Source organism: Nelusetta ayraudi, unplaced genomic scaffold (genome assembly GCF_046127955.1).
Source record: "Nelusetta ayraudi isolate G7.1 ecotype Tasmania unplaced genomic scaffold, CSIRO-AGI_Nayr_v1 ptg000019l, whole genome shotgun sequence".
Lineage (NCBI taxonomy): Eukaryota > Metazoa > Chordata > Actinopteri > Tetraodontiformes > Monacanthidae > Nelusetta > Nelusetta ayraudi.
In genome coordinates, this window is record NW_027466069.1 from 1,323,437 (window position 1) to 1,350,000 (window position 26,564).

At 44.9% G+C, this 26,564-nt stretch overlaps 1 protein-coding gene across 1 annotated transcript; it reads right to left on the minus strand.

Annotated features, from left to right (window-relative positions):
* Positions 1 to 40: 40 nt before the first annotated feature.
* LOC142888123 (hyaluronidase-1) lies at positions 41 to 16,413 on the minus strand. Its single transcript, XM_076026165.1, has 8 exons — positions 16,279 to 16,413; positions 15,923 to 16,115; positions 8,037 to 8,709; positions 4,916 to 5,164; positions 4,223 to 4,369; positions 3,703 to 3,789; positions 2,881 to 3,075; positions 41 to 1,353 (listed from the first exon to the last, which is right to left on the minus strand). The coding sequence occupies exons 3-8, from the start codon at positions 8,649 to 8,651 to the stop codon at positions 913 to 915; spliced, it is 1,734 nt and encodes a 577-aa protein (XP_075882280.1). The 5' UTR covers positions 8,652 to 8,709; positions 15,923 to 16,115; positions 16,279 to 16,413; the 3' UTR covers positions 41 to 912.
* Between the last annotated feature and the right edge of the window lie 10,151 nt (positions 16,414 to 26,564).

Below are 26,564 nucleotides of genomic sequence, written 5' to 3' on the forward strand. Positions count from 1 at the left end.
CTTTTCTCTCTGAATCACATTGAATGGTGGAATTTTTTTCTGGTGATTCCATGGAAGCGCCATTAAGATTTAGATTTTTCCGGGCTTTAACGGGTAACAACGTGCTACAGTGTGGAATCAAAGTTGCTGGTACATGCATGAAGACAGATGTTATTCTAAAACTGAGGCACAATAGTGGAATCCAGCCATTTAAACCACGTGTGCGATTCTGTGGACCGTCATTAAAAGGTCGATTTGGGAAGTGTAGTTTGCCAAATCTCCGACAGAGGGCGCTCAGAGATTTAACACGGCAGTGCCCTTCTGAGCTTTTTTTTTTTTTTAAATCACCGTTCAACATGTATCTTGATGTGTGACTCCATCTGAGCTAAATTTTATGTCTCTATGAACCAGATTTTTTTTTTTTATCAGTATCGATGGCAAAAAGGATATGTTTCTCTTATAAAACAATAGAAAATACACTGCAAATTAATTTGTCATGTTTTTTTTTATTTATTTTTTTGTCTTGTGAAATTCCCATTTAACCTTTTTGAATCTATATTTATTTACAGGGAAATACACATTTTCTTTCGTAACAAAGCACTGCCAAGTAAATGTGGGTTACCTTAAACAAAATATGTAAAACCCCACAAAACTCAAAAACCACTCACCAACTCACTGCTTCCACATTCCTTAAATATTTTAAGCCACATCGTTCCTTTTTATAGAAAAAAAAAAAATCAAGTTGGCACAGTTGGGGACAGAACTGGACATGATGTCTACTGGAGTAGTTTCTGTTTTGTTTCATTTTTTTTTTTTTTCTGGTATCTTTGGTATCAACAGCAGTCAGTGTCTTACTATAAAGGGCACTTCAGAATGGTTTGATGTCACTTCCAGAACGAACCGTCCCAGTGGAAGGCTGCTGTGCTTTGTCCTTTAAGGTTCCAGTAGAAGAGCAGCGGTCAGCAGCAGTAGGGCGGTCAGGGAGGGGCCACAGCGGGAGGCCGCGCCCACGTCCGTCGGTACCTCCAGCGAAGGCTTCAGACTCGCCGAGCCGGGCCAAGCACTCGCTCTGGGATCAGTCACCAAGGCACCTTTTGTCGCGGAGGCCACGCTGGCGGTGGCGGTCGTGGTGCTCCTGGTTGCGCCGTCTCCGCTGCTTTGTTTCACGCCGACAGAGGCGCCATCTTTGGGCGGCTGCTGGTACGGGGAGTCACCGTCCGCCGTCTTGTACCACTGACACTGGAAGTCCTTCTTCCAGATCTCTGCCGGGTCCGGCTCTGGAGGTTTGGGCTCCGTCGGTTTGGGCTCCGTCGGTTTGGGTTCGGCTGGTTTGGTACTCGCGTCAGGCTGATCCGTGGTGGTCGGAGCGTCGGGCTGAGGAGTCGAGAGGTGAAAACGCAGAGTTGAAACAAGAAAACGGCAGAAATCCATTTGGTGTTAAAAGGCTCTTTCACTTATACATCCATCTTAGAAATCTCCGTTCTAAAGTGTTTTATGATGAATTAACTTCAGTTATGGCAAAACGCAGTAAGCTGCTGCTTGCTGCTTGCTGCTGCTAGTGAGGTTAGTGTCGGTGCTGAAATAGCAGCTGGTTTATCGCAACAAGATTTGAGAACAGCCTTTAAAAAAGAAAATGTGTCCAATTTACTCCAGACTGACTTTGGCAAGAGTCTGTTCAGACCGTGCGGCCCATTAGAGCTAAACGGGTTGTGGCAAAGTACATCTAGTCTTGTGCTGATGCTAATCTGACTGGTCTGCTCTTCAGTGTTTTGTTGTTGTTGTTGTAGTTGTTTTTTAACAAATGCTGTTTATGGGATCTTTACCAGATGGATGTGGGTTCTTTAAAAAAAAGTTCCGTCTGATGTGTCAGGTTGGTGAGAAATGCAGCAACTGTTTGCAGAGAAGCACAATGTTCGGCTGTGTGTGATCACAGTCCAGCTGATGTGCCTCAGCTCCAGTTTCCTCACTGCTGATTTACAGTCTAAACACAGTAAATCCTCTGGCAGCTACACGACACAACTGTTTGTTGTTTTTCTTTCACCTTTTTTTTTTGTTGAAATCTCACATTCGCAAAAGTCTGTGCCGAGACTCAAAAACAGCTCGCACTGTTTCCAGACTCAAAGCTCGGGCTTTTTCATACATTGCTTTTAAGTCTGTTTACACATGAGCAAATACAGGGCTGAAGAGCCTTGTTAACAACTTCAAATCTGAACTTTTCAGATCTCTACTTTTCAGCCCGGAGTCTAGAGGGGCAGTGTTGCAGACTTAATTATCCAGGAACCTCTGGAGTCCTGCGTTGTTAGTGCACGTTCCCAACACTGGGGCGATCAAAAGAACTAAAGAATGAACTTTTCTCATTTCCGAGGGGCTCAATGACAGGCCAGAGTCAGGAAATATTGACCAAAGGGGCTGTTGTAAATAATCTGGGACCTTTACATGTCCCGCTCTAAAATTTGAGTCTAGTTAAAGTTAAACCAGTTAAAGTTAAATCAGCCTCTGACATGGATTTCTGTGAAAGAGGATAGAGTCGTGTCAGGCTGCTTCAGGTTAAACTCCATGAACCCAATTACCAGCCCACTGTAGGACAGATTTTCCACGTCTTCGTTGGGCTTTAAGGGTCACGTGACTTGCGTCGTCTTTCCATATCTTTGCACAATGTGGCAAAGCAGCTTTGGCGACGCCGCAGGTCGGGTCCGGTTTTATGACCGAGGCGTCTATAAATAGCTCGCCACCGTCATCTCGCTCGCGCACTCGTCCAATTATAACCGCGAGACAGACAGATAATCACCTGAATTTCCACGGCCGCCGTGGCCAAATGGTTTCCATCTTTTTGAATTCGATGGATGGGGGGACGGAGGGATGGATGGAGGGATGGATGGAGGGATGGAGGGATGGCCTCACCTTGTCCGTGGCCTTGGTGGTCGCCTCGGGAGCGGGCGGCAGGTGGAGGAAGGCCGGGCTGTCTGGGTTCTGCCGGACGCAGCGGCCCTTTCCCTGACACAGCCAGGTGGAGCAGAGTCGGGCGGCCGTGGTCACGTTGAGCGAGTACGGACCCAGCACCTTCTGGATGAACTCGGCCAGGTCCTGACACTCTCTCTGAGGACCAGGTAGACGGGAAATGGGAGGCGGGGGAAATGGCAGCATGCCAATCAATCAGTCAAAGCCGTTGGTGAAAAATAACAGTTTCCTCAAAGGCTTTTCAAGTGCCTTTTGAAGATTATCACAATAGAATTTAGAATTTATGAATGCTTCAGAATTGAAAGTGAAAATCCTCCTTAATTGGGAAAGTGTTTTCCAAAACAAAGCTAACATGCAAAAGGTTTTATTTATATTTTTTATTGCAACTGGTTTGCTGTATAAACTGATTGATAAACTGCATCAGATTAACGGTCTAATGGTCTATTAATAGTCTATGAAGGATCTATTAATGGTCTTGGTCCAAGAGCAGTTCCTCGAGGCCAGTGGTCGTTGACCCTCAGCAGTGATGACAACTTGACCACTTGGCCGTATTTCCTGAAGTCCTCTCTCTGTTCCTTACTTTTTGTGTTTACCGCCACTCCTTCTACCTGTAGCCAGGTGGCGCTGTCTTGCGACCTAATTCCGCTTTACCTGGCCTCACTTCTTTTTTTTTCTTTTTCTTTTTTTTTTTAAATAAACTTCAATAAGTTTGCTTGAAATTTGCCTGAATTTTACAAAACTACTATGGTAGATGCTGCAGTTTACCTCGACCTTCGTCTCGCTTCTCTCCCAGATGACGACTCCGGCTGTTCCCATGGCAGCGCTCTCCCCTATGGTGCTCACTAGGTCCGCCTGCAGAAATCAAAGAGTTGATACAATGCACATAACAGGCTCTGCCCCCACCCTTGTTTCCTTTCCAATATTTTGTAAACTGGAGAATCAAGATGGATCTCTTTCCCAAATCTACTTGATTAAATTCACCCATCCATCTTTTAAGGAGCCCATAGAAAAGGTTTGGAGGAAACAGTAGGACATATTCAAAATAAAAGGAGGTGATTAGTTGAACTCTCAAGTCACAAGTTGAAGCAGCCTATTCAGATGTTTTTTTCTTTGCCGCAATTAAAATGACGTTAGTGCTCAGGAACTGGAAACACTTACGTCTGGAGCTCAGCAACATGGACGTTTGAACTTTCAGAAATCTGTGAGCTCTGTCATTTTGATGCTTTGTGTAAATCAGTAACTAAGCACATTTTTTAATGACTCTATTCCACTCGAGTGTCCTCACCTGTGACAGGAAGGTGTTGGTGGAGGCGTAGACACTCTTGACCAGCGGAAACACGGGCAGGTCGAACGTCGTTCCGCTCAGAGACGACACCCGAAGGGCTTCTCTTATCTGATTGGACAGGAAGAGACGGGCGCCAGGAGTCCCACCCTGTCAACAGAACCGAGACAGATTTTTAACTTGTATCAGCAACATTCCGGTATATATCACTGTATCGATGTGTGATATGATTTTCCCGTCTTCGCTCATACTTTTACATCTTACATTTACACAGTTTAAAAAAATCACAGGACAAGTTCCGTCTATGTCATACATTCTTGAGTTTTTCTTCAATCTGTGCGGTGAACAAACTTTAAGTTGTGCTGGGTTTGCCCTTCTCCCTCTGTGTCTCTGCACTGACAGAAAAAGTTTTTCTCATCCCTCTTCGATAAACCAAACATGGCATTTTTCATTTCCTATTCTTTCCCCTCCTTCCTGCAGTCAAGTTGACATTTCAAGCTCGGGTGACGGTCCAGAGTTAGACGTGAGTTTTCAGAGTTTTCGACAACTCAAAATTTTCTCCCCAACTTGAAGTACTGCTGCATCTGGCGCCTCTGAAACGCTGCCACCGCAGCTACTTGGCTTGCACTATTCCTCCCCGTGCTCCCCGCTTTGCTTTCCCAAACCCTCTTAACGACGGCGCTAATTGTGTCCCACCTGCAGCTTCTCCAGCGTGAGCTGAGGGTAGACGGCCGAACTCCTCCTCCAGAGCCACGTCAGCTCGTCGTTCAGGGCCGTCTCAGCGGCGGGACACCGGCCAGTGTAATTGGCCAACGACGTCTGGTCGGGGTCGCCGTTGTAGCAGCGGGGATACGGGGTGACGCCCCACAGCGCTTTGGGCCTCGACCTTTTGACCTCCCGCAGAGTCTCCGTCATGACAGACTGGGCGGCCGCCTCGAAGTCCACCTGAGGGGAGATGGTGGTTGAGTTAAAAAAAATTTAAAATACAAGTGTCATGAGGGGCAGGCCCAGTGGTCTGACGTGTTGCACCACCAGTGCCATGAATAGCAAAGAAGTTTCCTTATTTTGCCCTGATGTCACAGCTGAAATCAGCAAGATGTGTTGGAAAATCAGTAATTAGCATCGCAAGTAATCATTGGGAAAAGATGCAGAATTTGCCTGTTTTCTGCCTGCGGTTTATTTACTGACTGCTGGCAGCTTTTCAAGATGCATCCGTGAGTGTTTCAGCCTTGAAATGTCACAGGTGCTACTGCAGTGCAGGGTTACCGGGTCGGGGCCCTAAGGTACGGCAAACCAAAATTGCCTCTGAATTAATCGCTCTGTGATGCTGTGCGGCCACCTGGCCAGCCGGCTGGAAACCCCGTCGCACTTTGCATGCAAAACGCATGCAGCCGGTGATATGACAGACGTGACGTCCTCACCATGTACTGCTGCCTCAGAGAGCTCGGAGCAGCGGCGGCGGCGGCAGACAGGTTGGTGGGTTGAATATAAGAACGCTTGTCTTTCTAAATTATTGATCCGGTACATGACTCGCTACGGCGCCCCCTCTGTGTGGAGCGTCGGCAGGCTGATGGATTCCTGACGACGTCTCTTCCCCTCCGCCCGTCTGCACCGCACCGCCGACACGCACACTCTCGTCTCCTTGTCGGGCCGACGCTGCGCTCTGTGTTGCGACGAGTGCCTCAGAGCCAGAGGATGGTAGAGGAGGCTGCTGCTGGTGCTGCTGCTGCCGCCGCCGCCTGCAGTGTTTTCTATCACACTCCTCTAGTGGCATCTGTGCCGCTGAAAATACCGACTAGCACCGCCACAGCTGCGAAACAGAACCCACTCCTGTTTTTTTTTTTTTATTATAGATGTTTGGTGTTTGGTGCAGCCTACACAATGAACAATTAATCTTGACACAGAGGCTATGCCGCTCTTCTTAACTAAAGTCTGTGAAATTTAAACAAAGGTTAAGAACGGCAATTCTTCTTAAAGGTTCCCTTTAAATATTTATATATAGATAAGTGCAAATATATACACACATATGTACATATATTATGTATATATGTTTACATATGTACGTATATATACACAGGTATATATACTGTATGTGTACAGTATATAATATATATATATATATTATATACACACTGTACATACATATATATATATGTATGTATGTATGTATGTATGTATGCATGTATATATACAGTATGTGTATATATATATATATATATACATATATATATATATATATATATATATATATATATATATATATATATATGTATATGTATATACTGTATATATAGATATATATATACATATACATATATACACACACATATATATACATAAATACATACATACATATATATATACATATATATGTATATATATACACCCACACCCACATATACTGTATGCGTATATATATATATATATATATATATATATATATATATATATATATATATATATATATATATATATGTATATATATATATATATATACATATATATATATATATATACATATATATATATATATATATATATATATATATATATATATATATATATACATATATATATATATATATATATATATATATATATATATATATATATATATATATATGCACACAGACACACACATATATATGCTGTACATTTATATGTGTGCATATATTTGCACACAAATATATATATAAATGAATAGATTTACTTTGGTAAAAGATGTGCTCTTCCAGTGCAGCGCTTTTTATTAAGTTAACTCGATCTGGACATGGCACCCCCCATTTATAGTCGTTAGTAAGAAAACTCAACTGTATATATGATATCAAAGTTAAATGGCTTAAGTATGCAGAGCAGAGCAAACGGCAATAAACATTAAAAAAAAAAAATCCTAGTCTGAAAAACCTCCCATTTTGTGGCTATGGCAGATCTCTGTTTGACCGACACCTCTCTCCCTGCCTGTCACTCCTTCACAGCAGCAGTGACAGCAGCAGCAGGAGCAGCAGCGGCGGCGGCAGCAGCAGCAGCAGCAGCAGCACTGGGCTCAGCCACTGCAGCACCACAGCTCTGATGTGACCATCAATCACATGCCAAACACTCAGGACGATGGAGGTGATTAGTCAGAGGGGGATTAATAACGTAATAAATAAACAGCCAGTGAAAAGACAAACACTGATATGAAAATGTTTCCAGTTTGGAAACCACACACAGGGACCGAAATGACTTTGCTGAACAAGCGTTATCTGAGTTATTGGTATTTGAGCTGCCAGAGGTGTGACGTGTTTGTCAAGCAGCTCTGAAGGAACCAGCATTTGCAGAATTGTAAGTCAAGAGTCTCTGTGTGGGTGAGTCATCAGCGGAAGAGCTGAAGTGTAACTCTGCTGCCTTCCCTCAGCTCCTCCTCCTGTCGATGCCTTCAGGTCCCCGCCCCCTCACGCCCTCCCTCCCCCTCCCCCGCCCCAGCCCGCCCCTCACCCCGACACACCATCTCACTGCCACCTCTAATGCAAGTTCACTTGTTCTTGACATGCGACCCAATGGCATGACTGTTGGATATATTTGCCTTTTTCCAATTTTAAAACGATCTCGTGACACAAGGCAGAGAGAACCGCCTGTGCCAGCGTTTGTTTGTTGGCACCTTGCGGGATCCACCATCTGCTCGCAACTCTGGGAATTCTCCTCTGCCAACACGTCCCCCTCCCCCAACTCCTACTCCCCTGTCTTCATCGTCGTCAGCTCAACCCAACGTATCCATCCTGTCTTTTTGCTTCACTCCCAGCGCCACTTTCGCGCCACTGTCCCCTTTCCTGAACTTTACCTTTGACCACTTCTCCACCTCCTCCTGGCTCCAGCTGGGGAAGAAACCCTTTAGCAGTTTGCGTGACGCCTCCTGGTACATGGCCTGTTTGGCTCGGTTCCTGGACCACTGCGGCACCCACTCCGCCCAGCGCAGTATGCCCAGTCCGAGGTACCTGGCGGCGGGCAGGGCCGCCTCCAGGTCCTGCTGGGTCTTTTGGAGGTGGGCATCCAGCTTGGTGTGCTGCGGCAGCCCCCCGTTGACCGGCGTGTCCCTGTCGGCAAAGTACGGGTACTTCCCCAGAGTGTCCTCGTAAAACACGGCCACCCGGCCCTCCCGCTCCATGCCGAAAGAGCCGGGGTCCAGCCGTCCCGAGCAGGACGAGTCTAGGATGCCCCAGAATATGATGAACGGTTGTCCGGACAGCAGAGGAGGGCGGGCCGGTCTGGGAGGGCCGGCGGCGCAGAGGTCGGCCAAGGCAACGAACAGCAGCAGAAGCAGGCGCAGCAGGCGCAGCGGGACTGGAGGCTCCACGAGGACGGCTGCCGCTGAGAGTGTTGCGCTCGTTGTCCTCAAACTGGAGAGTCCCGGTTCCGGCTTTGGGTGTGGACCCCCGCGCGGCTCGGTCCACGCCATCGAAGCGAGCTGCCTGCGAGGCTCTCACCTGTCCAGGCCTTCACAGCCAATCATGTTCCTGGAAAAGCACAAAGAGCGGGCGAGTCAGAGGACCCACAGGGGGACTACCAATGCAGATTAGCTTTATACTAGAATTGGGTACATTTACGTTTTTTGTAAAAAATGTCCATCATTGTAGGTCGTCTCTCTTTATCAAATAAAAGAATCGAATCGAATCGAATCGAATCTAGGTCACATAATCCTCTTCCTACCAAACCAGTTCAAGGAGTAGTTTGAAAAAACAGCTGTATTGTTCTTTGTGCATCCACACAAACAGCAGGGTCTTGGAGCAGAAAGCTCTTGACAGACTTTCACTATTTCCTTTCCGGTGCCGAAAAAAATACACAAAAACAAAAAAACAAGTCAGTTTCGAGTTGACAGTGTAGTGGCAATGTGACATCTAAAACGCTGTTGAGGCCGTTAAACAGCACCTAAACTCAGTCGCAAGAAGTGAAGCAAAGCAACAAGAGGGAAGGATTATTTTGGGGCGATTAATGTCTAAAATTAATTGCATGAACAAAATGTCAGATATTCAGAAAGAAACCCCACTAATTGGTTCCTCTTGCACTTAGCTTGTGTTTTCCCCCCAGCAGCTTCTGGGTTGCCAGCAGGGGGGGTTTCCCAGTTTCCAGGAATGCACCGCTGGCAAGCCTCCCTCCATCCCACCAATAGCATCGAGTTCACTTTAGTGAAGAAAATCAGCTTCATGTTTTCCAGCCCTTTTTTCTCAATTCTGGCCTTTTTTTTTCGTGGGGGATTAAAGTTTACGTTAAGTGCTTTTGACTCATCCGGTCTTCCGTCCTCTCAGTTTTTACAGATCAGTGGCAGATTATGCCACTGATCTGTAAAAACTTTTTTCATACGACTTGAATGGTTTCCTCAGACTCACGTTTCATAAGTAGCAGCCGGCAGTTGGTTAATATTTGATGTGCTCACTGAGTTGCTCAGCGGGGTTGCAGCTTTTTAAACAGGTTTCAGAGCTCAGCAAAAGACCCTGTGCTGCCGCGAGGCGGGATGTACGCCGGCAGCTTTAAACTAATGGTTCCCTCAGCGCTCGGCACTTTTCTGGATTTATCGTTTAATTTAGGCTGAAATCCAAGAGGCCAGCAGGTAAATAAGGTGATGACTCAGGAAAACAAAGAAAAAAAACACAACAACAACATCCTCCAAAGATCCTTTGATCAGTCTTTTTTTCTTTAATCGTTGAAGATTATGTGCATAATTTAAAATATCTTGTCGACCAAAAAATAGGATCACAGCGAGGAATAATTCCCTTCTGACCTTCAAACTGATCTGATTTATGCATCCTTGTTTAGAATATGGACTATGGACTTTTTTTTTTTATATAGCCGATGCTCTTTCATCATATTTTTCTCTCAAAATAATAGTTTCTCAAAAATAATAACTATTTTATTGTCCTCAGTGTTTTGTCAACTTTCTCTCCTTCTTATTCTATGACTCTTCACCAGACCAGTTAATCAGTGAGTTCCTTTGTGCCGTTTGACAGCCTCTCTGTGGCGCGTCACCTCGTGTCACCGCTCGCTCCTCACTGTCACAGTCGGTCACAATCGAGTTGCCAGTCAGTGGCCAAGAGGCTCCTGCGGTTGATGAAGATTGCAGTTTAGTGTCAGGGCGGTTCAAAGTTCCCCGACAGAGGGAAAAAGCAGGAAGTGAAACAGCAGCAGCGCATTTTCCTCTTCTGCTTTCTGGCGCGTCGTTTGTTTCTTCGCTTGACTTTTTTTTTTTTTTTTTTTTTTTTTTGCCGAGTACAATTTCTGCATGTAAAGATTTGAACAAAACAAGCTGTTCGACCACCTGGGATTTTTTTTTTTTTTTTTTAAGACTGCTTACAGGTTACAGCATCAATAATTTAGCAGCCCAACATGAGCTGCGGCGGGAAGAGAGGGAGAAAAAAGGCAGACAGGCTCTTTGAAGACGGCTACTGCAGCTGTTTTCAGCAGCGTGAGTGAGCGCGCGTGTGTGTTCTTGTGTTCTTGTCACGACTTGGAGATTGTTATTTCCACTGTGAATCACACGACTTTGCCAAGTTGTTGAGAAACTCCACCATTAGAGCGCCCAGACTGGGGCCAACGAAGGCATTTTGGGGCGTGAATTTTTTTTTTCTGACTTGTCAGAATGTCCAGGTGTCTCTCTGACTACAGACAGTTTGTGGTGAAACATGTAACCTCTCAACATCTGAAGTCAAGACAGAAAACAGAAGAAAAACTTTGGCAAAAAAAAAAAACAGTTTTGTTGTGTCGTCACTGCTTTGTTTTGTCTTGATACTTTTTCAAATGTGTTTTTTATTCCAACAGAAAGGGGAGAGAGATGTCATTTTTTTCTTTCTGACACACCACAAAAAACACAAAAACCTTTCCAACTTCAAACTCTGGACCACATTAAATAACTCGGTGTTCGATGTGCTCGGATCATCTGCCCTTCCACAGCTTGTCACCTCACTGAGTAGGTCCGCCACCTGTCTCTCCTCAGACGCCTTCACCTGCAAGGACACTTGTCGGAGTTAAGAGTCTTTGGGTCTTTGAGATTTCCCCACTTTGGGAAGGAGGGGGGCGCTCTCTGCTACACTGCACTGGCTGAGAAATCCTGCAGGTGTCAGCTGCACTTCACTCCGACACTTTACAAATTGTGCAAAAGGGCAATTCACGACCGATGTTCGGTGATGAGCGCTGAAAATCTCCCTCATTATGCAACATTATTCATTTGCTTCATTCTGTGTTTGTTTGCTCGTTTATTTTTTTTAATGGGAAATTAGCAATTTCACATATTTACACATACAGTAGAGTCTTGTAGCACCTATTCACTCATTTTATGAGGATTTCCAATTTATTTGCATGTTAAGAAAGGGCTTTGGAATTTACAAGTTGAATTTTTTTCCCTCTTCAGAAAGTTCAAAAAGTCCAAATTAAAATGCAAAACCTGCAGCGAGTGCTTGCTTCCCTCCAACATGAGAGAAATATTGACGAGGGAATATGGCCGGTTCACTTTTTAATGAGAGGAGATAAAATGTTGTGTGGTATGTGTGTGCTTCTCCACGGCTGGACTCGTGATTGTTTTGTTCTTATTTTGATTGCAAAAAAATCAGGCAGCCATGCTGTTGCTTATGCAGCTGCTGCTGCTTATGCTGTTGAGGTTAGCATGCGCAGAACCGTTGGCCGCCTTTGACTACGAGTTCCACCTCGTCACTTCATGAAGAACCATCGAGAAGCAGGAGGAACGAGACTAGAAACAATATTGATGGACTAATTGAATATTGATTGACTGCCACTTTAAGGCCTTAAAGTGGCAGTTCTTGATATCATTTCACCCCAAGATGTTTTGCGGTGCAGTTTCACCAAAACAAACCGGCTACCTGCGCGTCCTAGTGAGAACCGCACCTGCTTTGTGCAAACAAGGATAGAACACGATGGCATTGTTCAAAGCTATAGTCTTAAGATTAAAACTGTTTTCCTGTAAATTACATTGGTTTGTGCCAGAAAGTCCGAATTTCTGTTTAAGGAATTTCAAATGGAATATAGTTACAGATCAAATTGGTCAGGGAGGAGTCAGAATAACGGAGTGAAGCTGTGTGGCTTCAGCTAGCAGCAAAGGACAACTTTCTCTGTTTCATATAGCATTGATAGGTGCAGCTGGCCCTAGACCCCGCTGCTGGGAGGAGACTGTGCATCACCTGACGTCTGCCCACTCCCGCTCAGCCCAGGGAGCCGCTGTAATCGGGCTAAAACCAGAACACCTGTGTGTGGGTGGTCAGCGAGATAACATGTCCCACAGAGCGGGGGCGGCGCCTGAACTGGGCCTGACCTCTTCAGGCCGCGGCTACGGTCCAGTCACGTGACTTCCTGTCGGAGGTGAAGCTCATCACCATCAGGCCGAACTGAGAAGGAAAACTGAAATTTGACTCTAAAAAGAAAGACAGAATGTAACTTGTAATTAGCCAACTCAGGGTCTTTTTTTTCCATCGCTTTTTTAGCAGTCTTAGTGTTAAACTGACGTTCTCCGTTCGCAGAATAAGCTGCTGCAACACCAAGGGTGTAAGCCACTAATACCGAGGAGGTCAGGGGTCACAGTGGGCAGAAGGTTCAGCTCATATTGTATCTGGTCTGCCACAAAGAAGGCAATACTAAGACTTAAAAAGATTTGTTTTTTTCATCAATAAATGTATGTGCAAAATTCATTTCACCAATGTTCTCTAACAATAATAATTGTTTTCACCTATTTAATGAAGTGCACCCCCTGATTCTTTTGTTTTCTCCACTTTTCTAAAGGTTTCTTCTATAAAATACTCAGTTCTGGAAATCAGCATTTTGTGATGTCACAAAGGGCACTGATAGTCAATTGACAAATCTCCCAGGTCAGGCAAACACCACCAGCCATGTGTTGCTTCAGCCCTTGGAGACCAGAGGGGAGGCTGTAAACAAAGAGCTAAATTTTCTGTTGTCTGTAAATCTACAAAGTCTTTTTGGATAATTATTCATTACTCATTTGATTTTGCTCCTTTGGAACTTAGAAAATAATGTCTGACCAGGGGACCTTTAAAATCACATTAACCCAATTATTGAGTAATTACTAGCAGAATCTGAGTTGTTTCCCCCCTCCACTGTTGCACTGCTGCTCCCTTTGAATTCACCTCAGGGGAACTGTGAGAACAACTGTTAGAACACAGGTTGCTATTTTACGTGGCGGCTGCTGTTGATAGAATGCGTCTATCCTTTAAACCTTTTAATTTAATGCTCAGGATGAAGCGTCAGCCAAACTGTTGTAACGTTGATACCGGGGACTGCAAGTCACTGTGATGTAATGCTTAACACTGCTGCTGCACTCGCATTTCTCCTCTGTCCTCCCGACGTTGTGTTTGTTGCTGTGTTTATTTAAGGTTTTGCCTCTATGGTTTAAAGTAATTAACACGATCATTTGTTGTGTTTTCTGTCGCTTAATTTTAGAATATTTTCCCCCCCTCTGTTTGCTGTAACACCGTCCTTGTCCAGTTTGTAATCCCCCCAGTGGCTGCTGGTGCAGAATAGTAAACGTCACGGCAGGCTAATCTGCTGAGACGAGGCTTGTGGTCTGTGTTTACCCTCCTGTCTGGACTGACGGAGTCTGAGACCCTCTGCCACTACTGTGCAGAGAACAAAGAGAGAACGCTTCAACCTTCAGTGGTTAAGCAGACACACTGCCAACACACGAGAAGCATCCAGAGTCCCTGCAGTTGGCCAACTGAACTTCTGCATGGACATAATCCACAGCGGAGATCTCAGCAGCTTAGACTACTGCGTTTTGATCAGTAACGTTGTGAGGAAGAAAGTGTCCTTGAGCCGAGATTCACTTAACAAGTGGATCATCGCAAACCCGGCACTTTTTGTGTGCCTTCTTTGTATTTTGTCTGTTTTGATCTGCAAGTGTTGTTCTTGTCCTGTGAAATTGTGTCACACAAATGACTGTTTAATACAATAGATTAGCATCTAAAAAAATGATTGATTAACAGTAGGAAACATCTCTTCTATTTTTTCAAAAGTAGTGAAGTGAGCTTTTTTTTTTTTTAAGGAGCCGTGTGTTGTTTTAAAATATTGATACATGAAGTAGAATCAATTTCTCCCATGATGGTGGTGCTCTTCCCTTCCTCTCCTCTTAGCTACGTGTTTTTCAGTGTCCAAGTGTGCTAACAATTCACTTCTTCCATCACAAACCTCTTGGGAGATCTGGGAACGCCACCTTACACACTTTCTGTCACTGGACATGTTTGTCTAGTCCGCTATGATTTGGTATTGCAGCGTCAGCGTGCCAGGTAAGATGCTTAGTTAGCATGCTGATTGGGTGTGTGGCGTACACAGGATTAATCCATTAAATTAACTGTGCAGCGTTCTTCAGTGTGACGTGCACTTGGATTCTCGAAAACTGTAAATATTTTCCAAATATTTACAACTTGTGTTAAGTAAAAAAAAAAAATAAAAAAAAAAACGTCAGTACAAAATCTGTGCCGAGAGCAACCTCAGCCGATACTTCTGCGCTTGAGTGTTCTGACAGAAGTGGGAGATTTGGGACGCAGCTAGTAGAGTTTTTTTTCTTCTTTTCTATCAGAAGTTGCTGCTGTTCCCTTCTTTGTGGTTGAGCGCGACAGAGTGACACTCACTTCCGCCGTCGCCAGCGTCTGTTGGTGAAATCAGCGTCAACATTCCAGCCCTGTGAGGCAGAGGAAGGCGCAGCTCATTGATCGGCTGAGCGGAAACGCTCCCAGTCTTTAAAACCCGTCAAATCCACGGCTGTTATTGATGTTCCTGCCTGCAGTGCAGATTTTGAAAAGCGCTCTCGGCGAGCGGCAGAGTGAGGTACCGTCGATTTTCATGGCCGCGGTTTTGAAAAATGGAAGATGGACTTTTAGTTAATGTTTACGCATCACATTTTAAGTGCAGTGCATATTGTTGGTGTGTGCGCTCCCTTTTTAGCACCTGTATTTAAACTTGGAGTGTATAAAATAAGATGCTTTTGATTGAATGCCTCATTTTTCTGTGGACGCTCTCAGGCAAACATTATGTCACGTTTATTAGAAAGCTCTACTGTTAGGTGGGAAAAAAATAAAACATTTATACCGATGGAAGGCTGACAATATGATTCTGATAGTTTATTTCAGTTTTATTACAAAGTATAACTTTAGCTACGACGTGTGCTTTAGCTGCGCTGTCATATTTACTTTTCTCTGCTTTGGAATCAATGTCAATGCAAATGCACACGTTTGTGCAGGTGATAACACTCCTTTGTCTAATTGCAACCAGCTTTTCGGTAGCAATTAGTTTTTCCTGTTTGGATCACTGACTTTTCAGAGAATCGGCCCAAAACTATTCATGCCCGCTGTCACTAATGACTGTGTTCCAGACCATCTCACACCTCAGATCTAAGAATTTTATCTAAGACAAAAAATAAATAAACATACCTAGAAAAATAAACAACTGCTAGCTGAGTTGGATCGACAGGTTAGTTCCTGATGAGGTGAGATGAATGAAACACAGCGTCAATTTCTGTTTGCTTCCATGAATAAATGTCCACCTTAGTACCTTGTTATTTCATTCTGGGATGAATCTTTTTAAAATCTTGAAAGTATTCATTCTTATATTATATTTTCAAACAATTGTATGTTTGCTGCTAATTAACATTTCTTCCTCGTAAAGGCCTCATTTGGCTAGTTGTACATTAACTGTGCAGAGCAGTGCAGCTGAACTCACCGAACCCGGGCTCCTTCCCGACCTTCCTCCTGGCAGTGCAGACATTGTCCAAGTGACGGCTCCTCACGCTGCGGTATTTTAGCACCCCGTGCTCTCTTTCATCTACTCCAGCGAGTGAAAACCAAGAGATCCTGCAGGACTGGCGATGACATGGATGTGCTGCGGGGCTAAAACACGGAGCCGGCAGAAACATCTGAAAGAGGGAACGATGGGAAGATGGAGGGTGAAAGGCAGGAAGTAGGAAACGAGTGAGCAGGGGGAAACAAAAGAAGTCAAGAGGAAGTCTGTCCACGAGATGACAGGGTGATAGGGCTGGCAGGTGTGTGTGTGTGTGTGTGTGTGTGTTGTGACCTCACCCTCAGCTGGACTAAGCTTTCTTACTGAGAGGCAGTAAGCAGGGTCAGCGTCGACCATGGCGACACATGACCAGCGACACGGGCCGTAATCCCATAATCCTCTGCTCTACCTCCGGCGCTCTCAGCCAAACAAACACCAGAGCTGTGAAGGATCACACCTGTCCTTCCTCCTCCTCCCTCCCCCCCCCTGGCCTCTCCCTTCTCTTTCTCCCCCGTCTCCGCCCCCTGTCCCTCCCACTCCTCCGCCGTCCTTCCTTCACTTCCTCTTGACTCCTGCATCTTCCGCACACATGGGCCGCACCGCTGAACGTTATATGAGGTTGATGAGATGTTGATCTGTGCATGTCCGACATTGGCCTCCGCTGCGTTGGCTAGTTTCAGGATTAGAACATGTCAACATCAACAATGTGGTAAATAGTAAGAGGGTGGAACGTCAGTTTTGGGTTTCAAAAAGAATAGTGTCTAAATATTGTTGTCAACTAAACAAATTTTACCATGTGATGATGTGAAAATGAGATAACATGAATTTTGGTCATGCGACTATAATCATGTACATACCTCAAAAAACAATACTAGTTTTTACCTTTATGGGAGCTGAATGGAATATTGATATTATTAGAGTTCAGGAACTTTTTTTTGGCTATGGACAGAAATGGCCATGTGCCATGACCTCTACAGTAGTGGTCTCCAACCACCGTGGGTAATTTGGTACCGGGCCGTGGAACAATTTTATTTTGAAAAATTACCAGATTCTCTCCGTTACGTCCATCTAACGCTCAACTCTTGACACATGTCAAGGCGCTTGTCTCGGTCATCTGATACGTTACCGCGAGATTAAACCCACAAGCTAGCGAGCAACATGAGTGTCGAAGGCCATCTCCTCCTGTTTTTAATCTTTATTTTTATTTAACTTTTAATTGTTATCAAGCACCTTGGGTTGCATTTTAAGCATGAAAGGTGCTATACAAATAAAATTTGATCGATTGATTGATTGATTGATTGATTGACTGATTATAACTCCAGTAAAGGTTTAATGCTAAACTGGCCGTTGACTAAGTGCAGGGAGCCAGTTTGTTTTGGTATAACTGCAGCACAAAGCTATGACATCTGAGTGGTGAAATGCTGAACTGTATTCTGAGAACTGCTCAATAGGTTCGTTTTTTCACCCCGTCAGCTCCAGCAATTACATAATAATTATTAAGGTTGAAACGTTTTGCTCTTAAACTATAGTGTCAATGTCATTTTCTTTTTTTCTGGTTTCCCGGGTACAAACTGAAAAGCTGGATAGCATCTAAGGTATTTTGTTGGATATTTTGGATTGTTCTTAATTTACCAGTTATTTTATTCTGTCAGGGATAACGACAGCCGAAATATTGACAAAGGAGTCAGTCGTGCAGGTTTTTTTGTTTTTTGTTTTTGTTGTCTATTTTAATGAAGCTTTTGAGATTTTGCGCGAAATGTAGAGAAATGAGCCTCCACGGTGTTCAGATTTTTAGAGCAAATCACACATTTATGTTCCCCAAACCACCGCCGCATCATCTTCCCTTCCTCGTTTGTGTCTTTTTTCATTTCGCCACTCATATTTCTGTCTGAGTCCTTTGCTCAGCTTCCGCACCTATTACATTCTGTCTCTCTTTCCCAACCTGTCATATTTTCCATTAGAGCTGTCGCTGCACACAATTGCTAATAACCCGGCCAAAGAATCGCACCTGTGCTCCTGGGCTTTTTCTATAAATCCACATTTTTCTACATTCTTTTTTTTTTTTTAAACCACAGCTGGGAACAATTTCAGCTGCGACTCTCTTGATGCTGAAGGCCAACGATGCAAACATTGGGCCAAGCAGATTGTACAGCCTGAAACCCTGCTTCTGCTCCTCACCGCAAGGGATTTCCGAAACATTTCCTGCCAATTCTGGAAGTAAAACAAATTAATTGCAGAAAAGCCTCAGTACTTTCTGTATCAGGGCTACACTCTCTAAGGCAACGCTCATCACTCTCTACATCTCTCACATGTCCCCTTGCGCACGTCGACTGTTGCAAGTTCCTGTTTGTGGAGCGAAGCGTGTTGTGTTCCTCGCCGTCTGCATCCATCTTTAACTCTTGGATCCTACATATCTGAACTTTTCATCCTACCCCCACCGAGCCGCCTCACTCCCCCCTGCACTAAAAATACACACACGGCCCTGTAGGGAGTTCAGGATGAGAGCATGTACCGCGTGCCAAGACAGACTATACATTATTATGTACTCGTTTGTCACTGCTTGTGTATATGTCCTCTATAGTGTCTTGTAGGAAAATGTACTTTTTCTTTAATCTTTTTTTTTTCCCGCTCTTTGTCTATTTGAGTTACTATTGGGTTATACTGTTCAAAGTAAGACAACCGAATGCATCCCACCGCCTTTTTTGCCCTCAGATTTATTATCTTGCTCACGTTAGACACAAATAGACTTAAATTGCACCACTGTATTGAAAGAGCTCTTTGTACAGGTGTCGTCGTGACTTCTGCAGGCTTTTTGTTTGTGTAATTAGAGAGAGTGAGAGAGAGCTATCGATGCATGCACGCTAGGATGTTTCTCGCTCGTTTGCCTTTTGCGTGAAGAAGACCTCGGGCCCGGACGCAGCGGGACAGACGGTGCACGTGGATTACACAAAGTTCACCAACAATTCCTTCAGGTTAAACTCAGGCAAGCCGTTATGGACACACACGCACACACACATCTGAAGGGCGCATCGCACACGTCAGATTGAATTCAATTCCCTTGGGTCATCCGATTTGCTGCTAGGTCATGCTTCCCCGAAAACAGATCAGCCAGGAAGCGCTGATGGCGATCGGAAGAGTTTGGGAGGACACGCCACGGGCTGATAAGAAGTTGGGGAAGGCGGAGTCTGACGAGGACTCTGAACTGCGGCCTGCGCACCTTAATTAATCGGGTTTTGGCAGTTACAACATCATTAAGGTTGCACGTTTGGAGGGATTTCCGATGTTTTACCTCTAAATTCTTGCAGATCCATCCTGAAAACCTCCCGTTCAAAGAGTTTTTTGCCAAATGATCTGAGCAGTCAGTGTCCTTTGAGGAGAAAAGGACAAAAGAGGAGGTCACAAACTTTAAACCCCTTTAAAAATGGCTACAAATTTGACAGTTTCATCCAAACTAAGCAACATTACCTCATTAACAGAATGGCACTGGAGGCTTTTCTCTACTCCTGACTGACTTTACTAAGAAGTTGGTCAAACACCGCTTTGAAACTCCTGGCAGCTTCATAGGCCCTGTTTGCACTTTCAAGCGTTTTTCGTTTTCCGATCGGCAAAAATCACACAAAGTAACCAAGTGGAAACAGTCCAAATCCATATTGTCATCTGATCACTCAAACCCACTCAGGGAGGTTTCGATGCTTCGCATGGACGTGTTAACAGAATGCGATCTCAGTCCACATTAACGACCGCCTACTCCACTCGCCTCTCCCGTGTACGTACTTGGTCAGCGCCCCACCTCCCGGCGTCGTTATTATAAAGTTACAAACAAGAAACGAAAACAAATCATTTTTGTTAGACTCTTTTTTTAGGATGCTACTAAATTTCATTCCGCATTAGCTTATTTTCTCAGTGGAGCAGCGGTAGCAGTTTCCCACATATGAGATTAAATGTGCGACGTTGCATCCGAAAATTTGCCAGCCACTGTTGATCCGAAAATAAAGTCATCACCACTCTGTCCCACCAATCGTTACTCCTCGTTCGGATCCATACGAGCAGCAGTAGAATTAAAACGAGTGACTTGATGTAGTCCGCAAACAGGAAGTTGATTCTTATTCGTTTTCAGGTGAAACTAGCCATAGTTTTGCGCTTTACTGCCCCTAGTGGTTAAAAATGCACTAATGCGATCACAAGTGGCATGCTCGAGACGTATGTTAATGCTATGTGCGAACAGATTGTGCAACAGATTCAAGATGCGTACTTGGTGAAACGATCCCCAAAAACAGTTGCAAGTGACCAAGTGCAAACAGGGCCATATTCCAACTGGCTTCTCTGGTAGCGAAGTTTGGCTCCTTTTGAGTGTGTTGATCAAATGGCTTCAACCAATCAACTCTCAAGATTTGTTTGATGTTGTCTCCCATTTCTCAACATTATTCATGGGCTTCTTCGTTGGTGGATATGTGAAATATATCTTTTGTTAGTTAAACACTCAATGTAACTTGTCAGATTACAATGCAGTCAAGCTGGGGTGGGGTGGGGTGGAGGTTGGGGGGGGTGGTAAAAACCAACACATGATATTTAACAATGCCACCATGTAGATCGTCGCTAAGACAACTGACATTTGAGTGGAAAGCTTGTGGAGGGATCTGTTTGCATGAGAGCTCCCTCCGATGGTCAAACAGTGCAAGTCAGGGGAAAAGAGAGCTGGTAGAAAAGCACAGGCACACAGATACAAAAGGGCACACACGCACACACGCACACGTACACCGGCGTGAGTGGTATAACAGTTTGGCTGACGGTGCGGCTCTCAACTGAAAGATTTGCAGTGTGAAAGCACCTCTATTGTGTTTGTTTTTTTTTTTGGTGTGACTGTATGCAGTAGGAATGTGAGGCTAACTGGCCTTTTTCCCCAACACAATAGGTCCCAACGGGTTCGGCTGCGACACCAGAGCCGATGCACAAAGGGGGAAAAAAAGCAAGAAGACGTGTGTGTGTGTGTGTGTGTGTGTGTGTGTGTGTGTGTTTGTGTGTGTGTGTGTGTGTGTGTGTGTGTGTGGCGGGGAGGTTGGGCTTGGTAGCTTTGTGCGTAGTTATCGCAAAACCTATGGTGAGAATTACAATGGAAAAAAAAAATTGTACAACTGCAGCGAGGACAGTGACGAGATATCACATCTCTGCGGCATTCAGGGCTCTCCAGTCCAGCGGCCCTGAATTAAAAAGTCAAAGTTGTCTAAAGTAGAAGGACTCTCCTCTTTCAATTTGGCTCCTATTAAAGCGGAAGATTTTTTTTGCTGGAGCTCAGTGATTGTGGCCTCGAAGGTGACCAAGTAAAGTTCCAAAAAGAGTTAATTTATGATAAGTTTAATACAGAACACCTTACTTTTGCTCTCCAGCAAGCTGATGATAAATCCGTGCAAACGTGCATGTGTGCGTGCGTGTGTGCGCCCGTGTGTGCCTGTGTCTGTGTGTGTTTGTCTTCAGGGGGATTTAGGGAGAACAAGCTGTTGACACTGTTTGAACTGGTCCGTTAATCTTCAGCACTCTTCAGGTGGCTCATCCCCATGGAAGCAGTGTGTGTGTGTGTGTGTGTGTGTGTGTGTGTGTGTGTGTGTGTGTGTGTGTGTGTGTATTACTGTGTATCTGCGCTTAGTGAAGGGGTAAAGGGTCAATAACCACAGAGAGGCTGAATGGTGGGCAGTGGTGGAATGAAGCGTGTGTGTGTGTGTGTGTGTGTGTGCGCGTGTGTGTGTGAGAAACTGTGGGCAGAGCTGCTGTGGAGACTAATGACAATGGAGGCGGATGTGGACACGACGTGAAACCGGAACACTGCTCCTCAAAAAAAAAAAAAAAGCAGATGGAACGAAAGGGAAATGTCGGAGAAATGTGGCTGGTGGGGGAAGAAAAAAGAGCTTGAGGTGAAAGTGACGAGAAGAAGTGGAAAAGGACTGAAAGCACGCCGAGTGATTCTTAGGCAGGGAAAAGCAGTACGAAGAAGGGATGGAAGGAGGAGTTGGAGAAACGCTTCTTTGATCTGAGTCTCATTTGAAAGAAAAGAATAGCCGCGTGTGTGCGCGCGCGTGTGTGTGTGTGTGTGTGTTCGCATGGCATTTTGAGGACCAACGCACATACCAACATTGTGTGGACATTTTTGGATAAATCTGACTTTTCAAAAAACATTATGATTGAATTTTAGTTCACGTTTAGAAGCAAAGTATGAAGTGAGAGCAGCGAGTGTTCAAGTCGGGAGGTGGTTTGGCTTTGGCCCCACAAGTCAGCATGCGGAGGTCGACGCAAGTCCTCACTTTGGTGGATGGATAAACGTTTGTGTGTGTGTGTGTGTGTGCGTGCGTGTGTGTGTTTGAGTGGCCCCATAGTCATTATTTGACAAGTTCTTACATGTACTGCAAGCACGTGCACTTTGTGTGAGCGTGTGAGAGAGAGAGCAAGAGGGAGAGAGAGTGCATGTGTGTGTGCGTGTGTGTGTGTGTGTGTGTGTGTGTGTACTGAGGCCTATAAGCGGATGTTTTCTGAGCTTAGCAGCCGTGTCTCCCGTGCACACACGCACGCGCACACACACATAAACGTATATACGCACACAGAGGTAGGTGTAAAAGTGGGGAAGGGGGGGAGGAAGGGAGGAAGGGAGCAGGAAAAAAAAGCATGTCCCAGGAATTTACAAATGAAAAGAGAAGGTTTTTCTCTTAATGCGATTAAATTTTTCCATTTCACCGCTCCTCCGCTCGACAGTTTCAGCTCTTTAGGAGCACAGAGCCGCAACGCAACGCTGTGCTGAAGACGGGACGGCGGGGGGGCGACGGAGTGGTGGTGGTGGTGGTGGTGGGAGAGGTGGGGAGCTGGCAGGGGGTAAACAGAATGGGGGGGAGTGGCAGGGGGAGCGGGTGAGACGTGGCGCGAGAGAGTGAGGCTGGCAGACATTTTACATTTCGTGTAAAACCCACTTTGGCAGCGTCTCGTCTGGTTAACAGCCGAGCCAGCGCGGCGATTCAAACTGCGAAATTAAATTGAGACAGTGGCAGACAGAAACAGACGGAGAGGGTGAGAGATTGAAGTGGGAGGGGGGTGGCGGGGGGGCAGGGAGGGACAGGGGTTGCAAAAGGATTAGCGGCGGGTAGACTGAGCATGTACGAAGTGAAATGTGAAGTGTTTACACCATTTGGTTTAATTCATTAAACCAGACGAGGTCGTTGCAGTTTGAACTCTGAGACGTTGCTTTTTTATTTCTATTTTTATTTTTTTATTTGGATTTTGCATCACAGTGAGCAAAGAGCTGGATCAGAAAATTTTTCTCCGTCACGTATCGCTGCGGCGGCTCCGTGGAAGTCGGCATCGTTTAGAGCAGCATGTTTCAGCGACGTCGTCCTGCTAGCACCGCAGTCAGGGTTTTAAATTGAAGCCTCACTTGTTTTGACTATACCCATTTCTCATTCCGGCGGAGCAGCCTCGTGCCATTAATTATCTAAAAAAGAAAATCAAGATCTCAAGAAAGCAGCGTTTTTAGCACTCTGTTTACATCCTCCTGCAAATAACAACTAGCTCGAAGCTTCCTAAAAGAACTAATCTTTTGTTTGGGTGGAGCACCTGGCTGGGGGTGAGGTCAGTCACAGGTCAGTAACAGGGGAGATGTTTTTGTGACCTGATTGGTGAGGTCCTTGGTGACATCACAAAGGGCTCAGAACTACATATTAGCTCACACTTTCAAAAAAAAAAAAAAGGATAGACGTGCCTGGTTCCTTCGTGTCAGTGCTCTTATTGTTGTTAGAAAACATAAGGGATGTAGGCGTGGCATAAAACTACCTCACCACCAACAGGAGATGGTCTGGTTTCCCCAAACTGCTGTTCGAGACTTGGTTCTGACGTCAAGGAGGCTTTTTGCCCGTTATTTTCAATGATGTTGTAGGTATTTAAAAAGCCATTGTTGTGTTCACTCAAAAGATGCCACATTCAGTAGGCAGTAATATTTACCACAAGATGTTTCCCTCCACAGTGAGACAAACAATGTGCTGCTCCCCTCCGTGGGCAGCTGAAAGCCTCCTAAGTGGCTGTTTGGCCGATTTCCCCGTTCTCTGCTGCTATTTGGACTTTTGGCCACAGTGACTGTCACTGTTGTCAGACAGAAACCACTAATCTGTGAACAATGCACATTTTTGACCAACCCAAAGGTCACACAGGGAAAAGCTGGATGAGGTTCTTTTGGGTCAGTTCTCACAAATCCATGATATATTTCTTTCTCCATACGTCCAGGTTGTAGACCAGTCCAGAAGAAGGAAAGCAGCAAGCCTGCTTGAAACTTCATTTGACTGGATGAAACATTTTCGGGCCAGTTTAATACAGGCCAATTAGATTTGCTTGCTCCCAGTGGAGTCACTTCAATACAATTTGCTTTTCACTTTGTAGTTTTTCATCCATAAAGACGCTGATTAGTGTGGTCATGTTTTCACATCAGGCGTGTGTCGTGTGCTTGCAGTTTTTGTAATCAAATCAAATCGCAAATGAAACACAGCGTTGCTTTTAATAGCCCAAAGTTGATAACAGAAGCAGGGCTATTCCACACGTAGAACCAGACCTTTAATACCCTGCCAAATACATTGAATATATTTCCAGTCATCAATGTTAACTCATGCCTTAAATCGTGTTTGACAGATCTCTGGTCCCTGCAGGGTCAATTAGTCTTTGCAGGATGCAGACAACCTGTTCTACCTCTGCTTGAATAAAGGACAAATAGGAGAGGGGCTGCTGTGTAAAAAAAAAAAACAGAAAACAAAAATCGACAAATTGTTGGGCAATTTGAACCGGTATGAAGAAATTTATATAAATACATAAATAAATAAAATGAATCAAATTGTTTGAACTCACTTTCTGACAAGCAGAGAAGTTGCAGACATGAAACAGAGACATTTTTATCCCAATAGTGGCAGAACTGTTGTCTTGGGCTTTGGCAGCATTGAAGCGCATTGTCGGTCTTTACAGGCGAACCCAGCGCGCCTCAGGTCCTCTCTGAGCCACTGCTGTAAAAACAAACTCAGTGTCATGATACAGACTGGCACTCGACAAGACAGCTTGGGTGAAAGTGCGCCACAATTACGTAGTGTAACACGCGCATACACACACACAACTGAGAAGGCCTGCTCTCTGGATGTTGACCAGGAACTCGGGTCTCCATTCGGCCCTGGACCAGTGTCTTTGTGGCTCCAAAAATTGATTTCCTGCTCATGTCTGAGTTTGGTTAGAAATCCAATATCTTGGATTGAGGGAATCAACTCTGGATCCCCTGCCTCTGTCTCGGAACTGGGTTACACTGTGTTAGCCCTGGATCAATGGTTGACTTGTCGAGGTTCTTCCCCAAACATGACTGGGACAGGCCTCTAGACCCCAAGAGTCCGAGTCAAGGATAAGTCTTAATAGGTGGTTGGACAGATACATTTGACACCACTTGTATCCTTTTATGAAAAAGCTAATAAACTGCTGTTTTGGCAAATGCTTGTGTCTGCAGATCAAGCTTTTTAAAACCTTACAAGTATAGTTGACATTAATGGTGAATGACCCTGTCAATAAGAAACCTGAAATATGTCGTCCCACCTAACCGTATCCTGCACCAATCAAAAAAGTTTAAAAAAAAAAGTGTTCAAACATGAAAATTTGTTTTTTTTTTATAATTGCAGAATGATTACAAAAACATTGAGGGTGGACTGCCCATTGTGCTGTTGTTTGCTTGTATCTTTCAGATAAAAACAAAGAAAAGAACATGTATTTCACAGTTTCCAAAGGGGGCTTTACTCTGCTGTGCGCCATTTGTTGTTCCCAGCCCCTCCTGAGGCTCCTTCGTGCCCACTTTTTTTTTCTTTTTTCTTTTTTTGCACCCATCTCTGTCCAGCAGAGTGTTACGGCCAGCCGTCGCGCCAGCAAACCAGGAAGTCAGCTCTCCTTCCAGCCTGCTGGGCTGCCAGCTCTCTCCTCTCTCTCAGGCCAACAGACTGTGGAGGAACGGGCCAGCCTCTCCAAGCTAATGGCTCGTGCCCTCCTCCCAGGGCTGAAAATGAACTGGAATGTTGTTTACCTCAAACACACCAGGCCGCCGCCAGGAAGAAAGATCACACAACACAAAAACTCCGGCCCAAGTCTGCGGGTCATTTTCTATCCTGGGGGTGAGACCTGCTGCGGTAAAACAATCTCATTGATAACATTACCTCTTTCATTTGATTTGCCCCCGTTTTGTTGTCTGGTTTTTGTTTTGTTTTGTTTTATTTTGGGAAGAGACAAGACAAAAACGGAGCCGTGTCAGCCAGGCAATGGATTCAAGTCTGAGGATGGGCTTCACAGGAGTGTCATCAAGCTTAGCTACTGTGAAAAAGATCAACCTTGTTAAGTCAAAACAACAACCAGAAGAAGAGGTAAGAAAAGCAACGCTGGGCTGCCAGCGTGACACCACATCAAGTAAATAACCGACTTCAGATATTTGTCCTTTGGTAACCAATCAAGTTTGATTGCGGCCAGGCGAGGCCCAGGTGGAAGCGACTTGGCGCCGCACATGACACTGAACCGAAATCGCTTTGTTTTGTCCTTTTTTTTTTCTCCC

Bases quoted from the DNA above. Each gene is read 5' to 3' on its own strand.
- LOC142888123 (XM_076026165.1), bottom strand. From the start codon at position 8,651: ATGGCGTGGACCGAGCCGCGCGGGGGTCCACACCCAAAGCCGGAACCG. The intron at 4,370-4,915 runs GTGGGACACAAT...TTCTGTTGACAG, and splicing joins TCACGCTGGAGAAGCTGCAG to GGTGGGACTCCTGGCGCCCG. The intron at 1,354-2,880 runs GTGAGGCCATCC...TCGACTCCTCAG, and splicing joins CCACCAAGGCCACGGACAAG to CCCGACGCTCCGACCACCAC.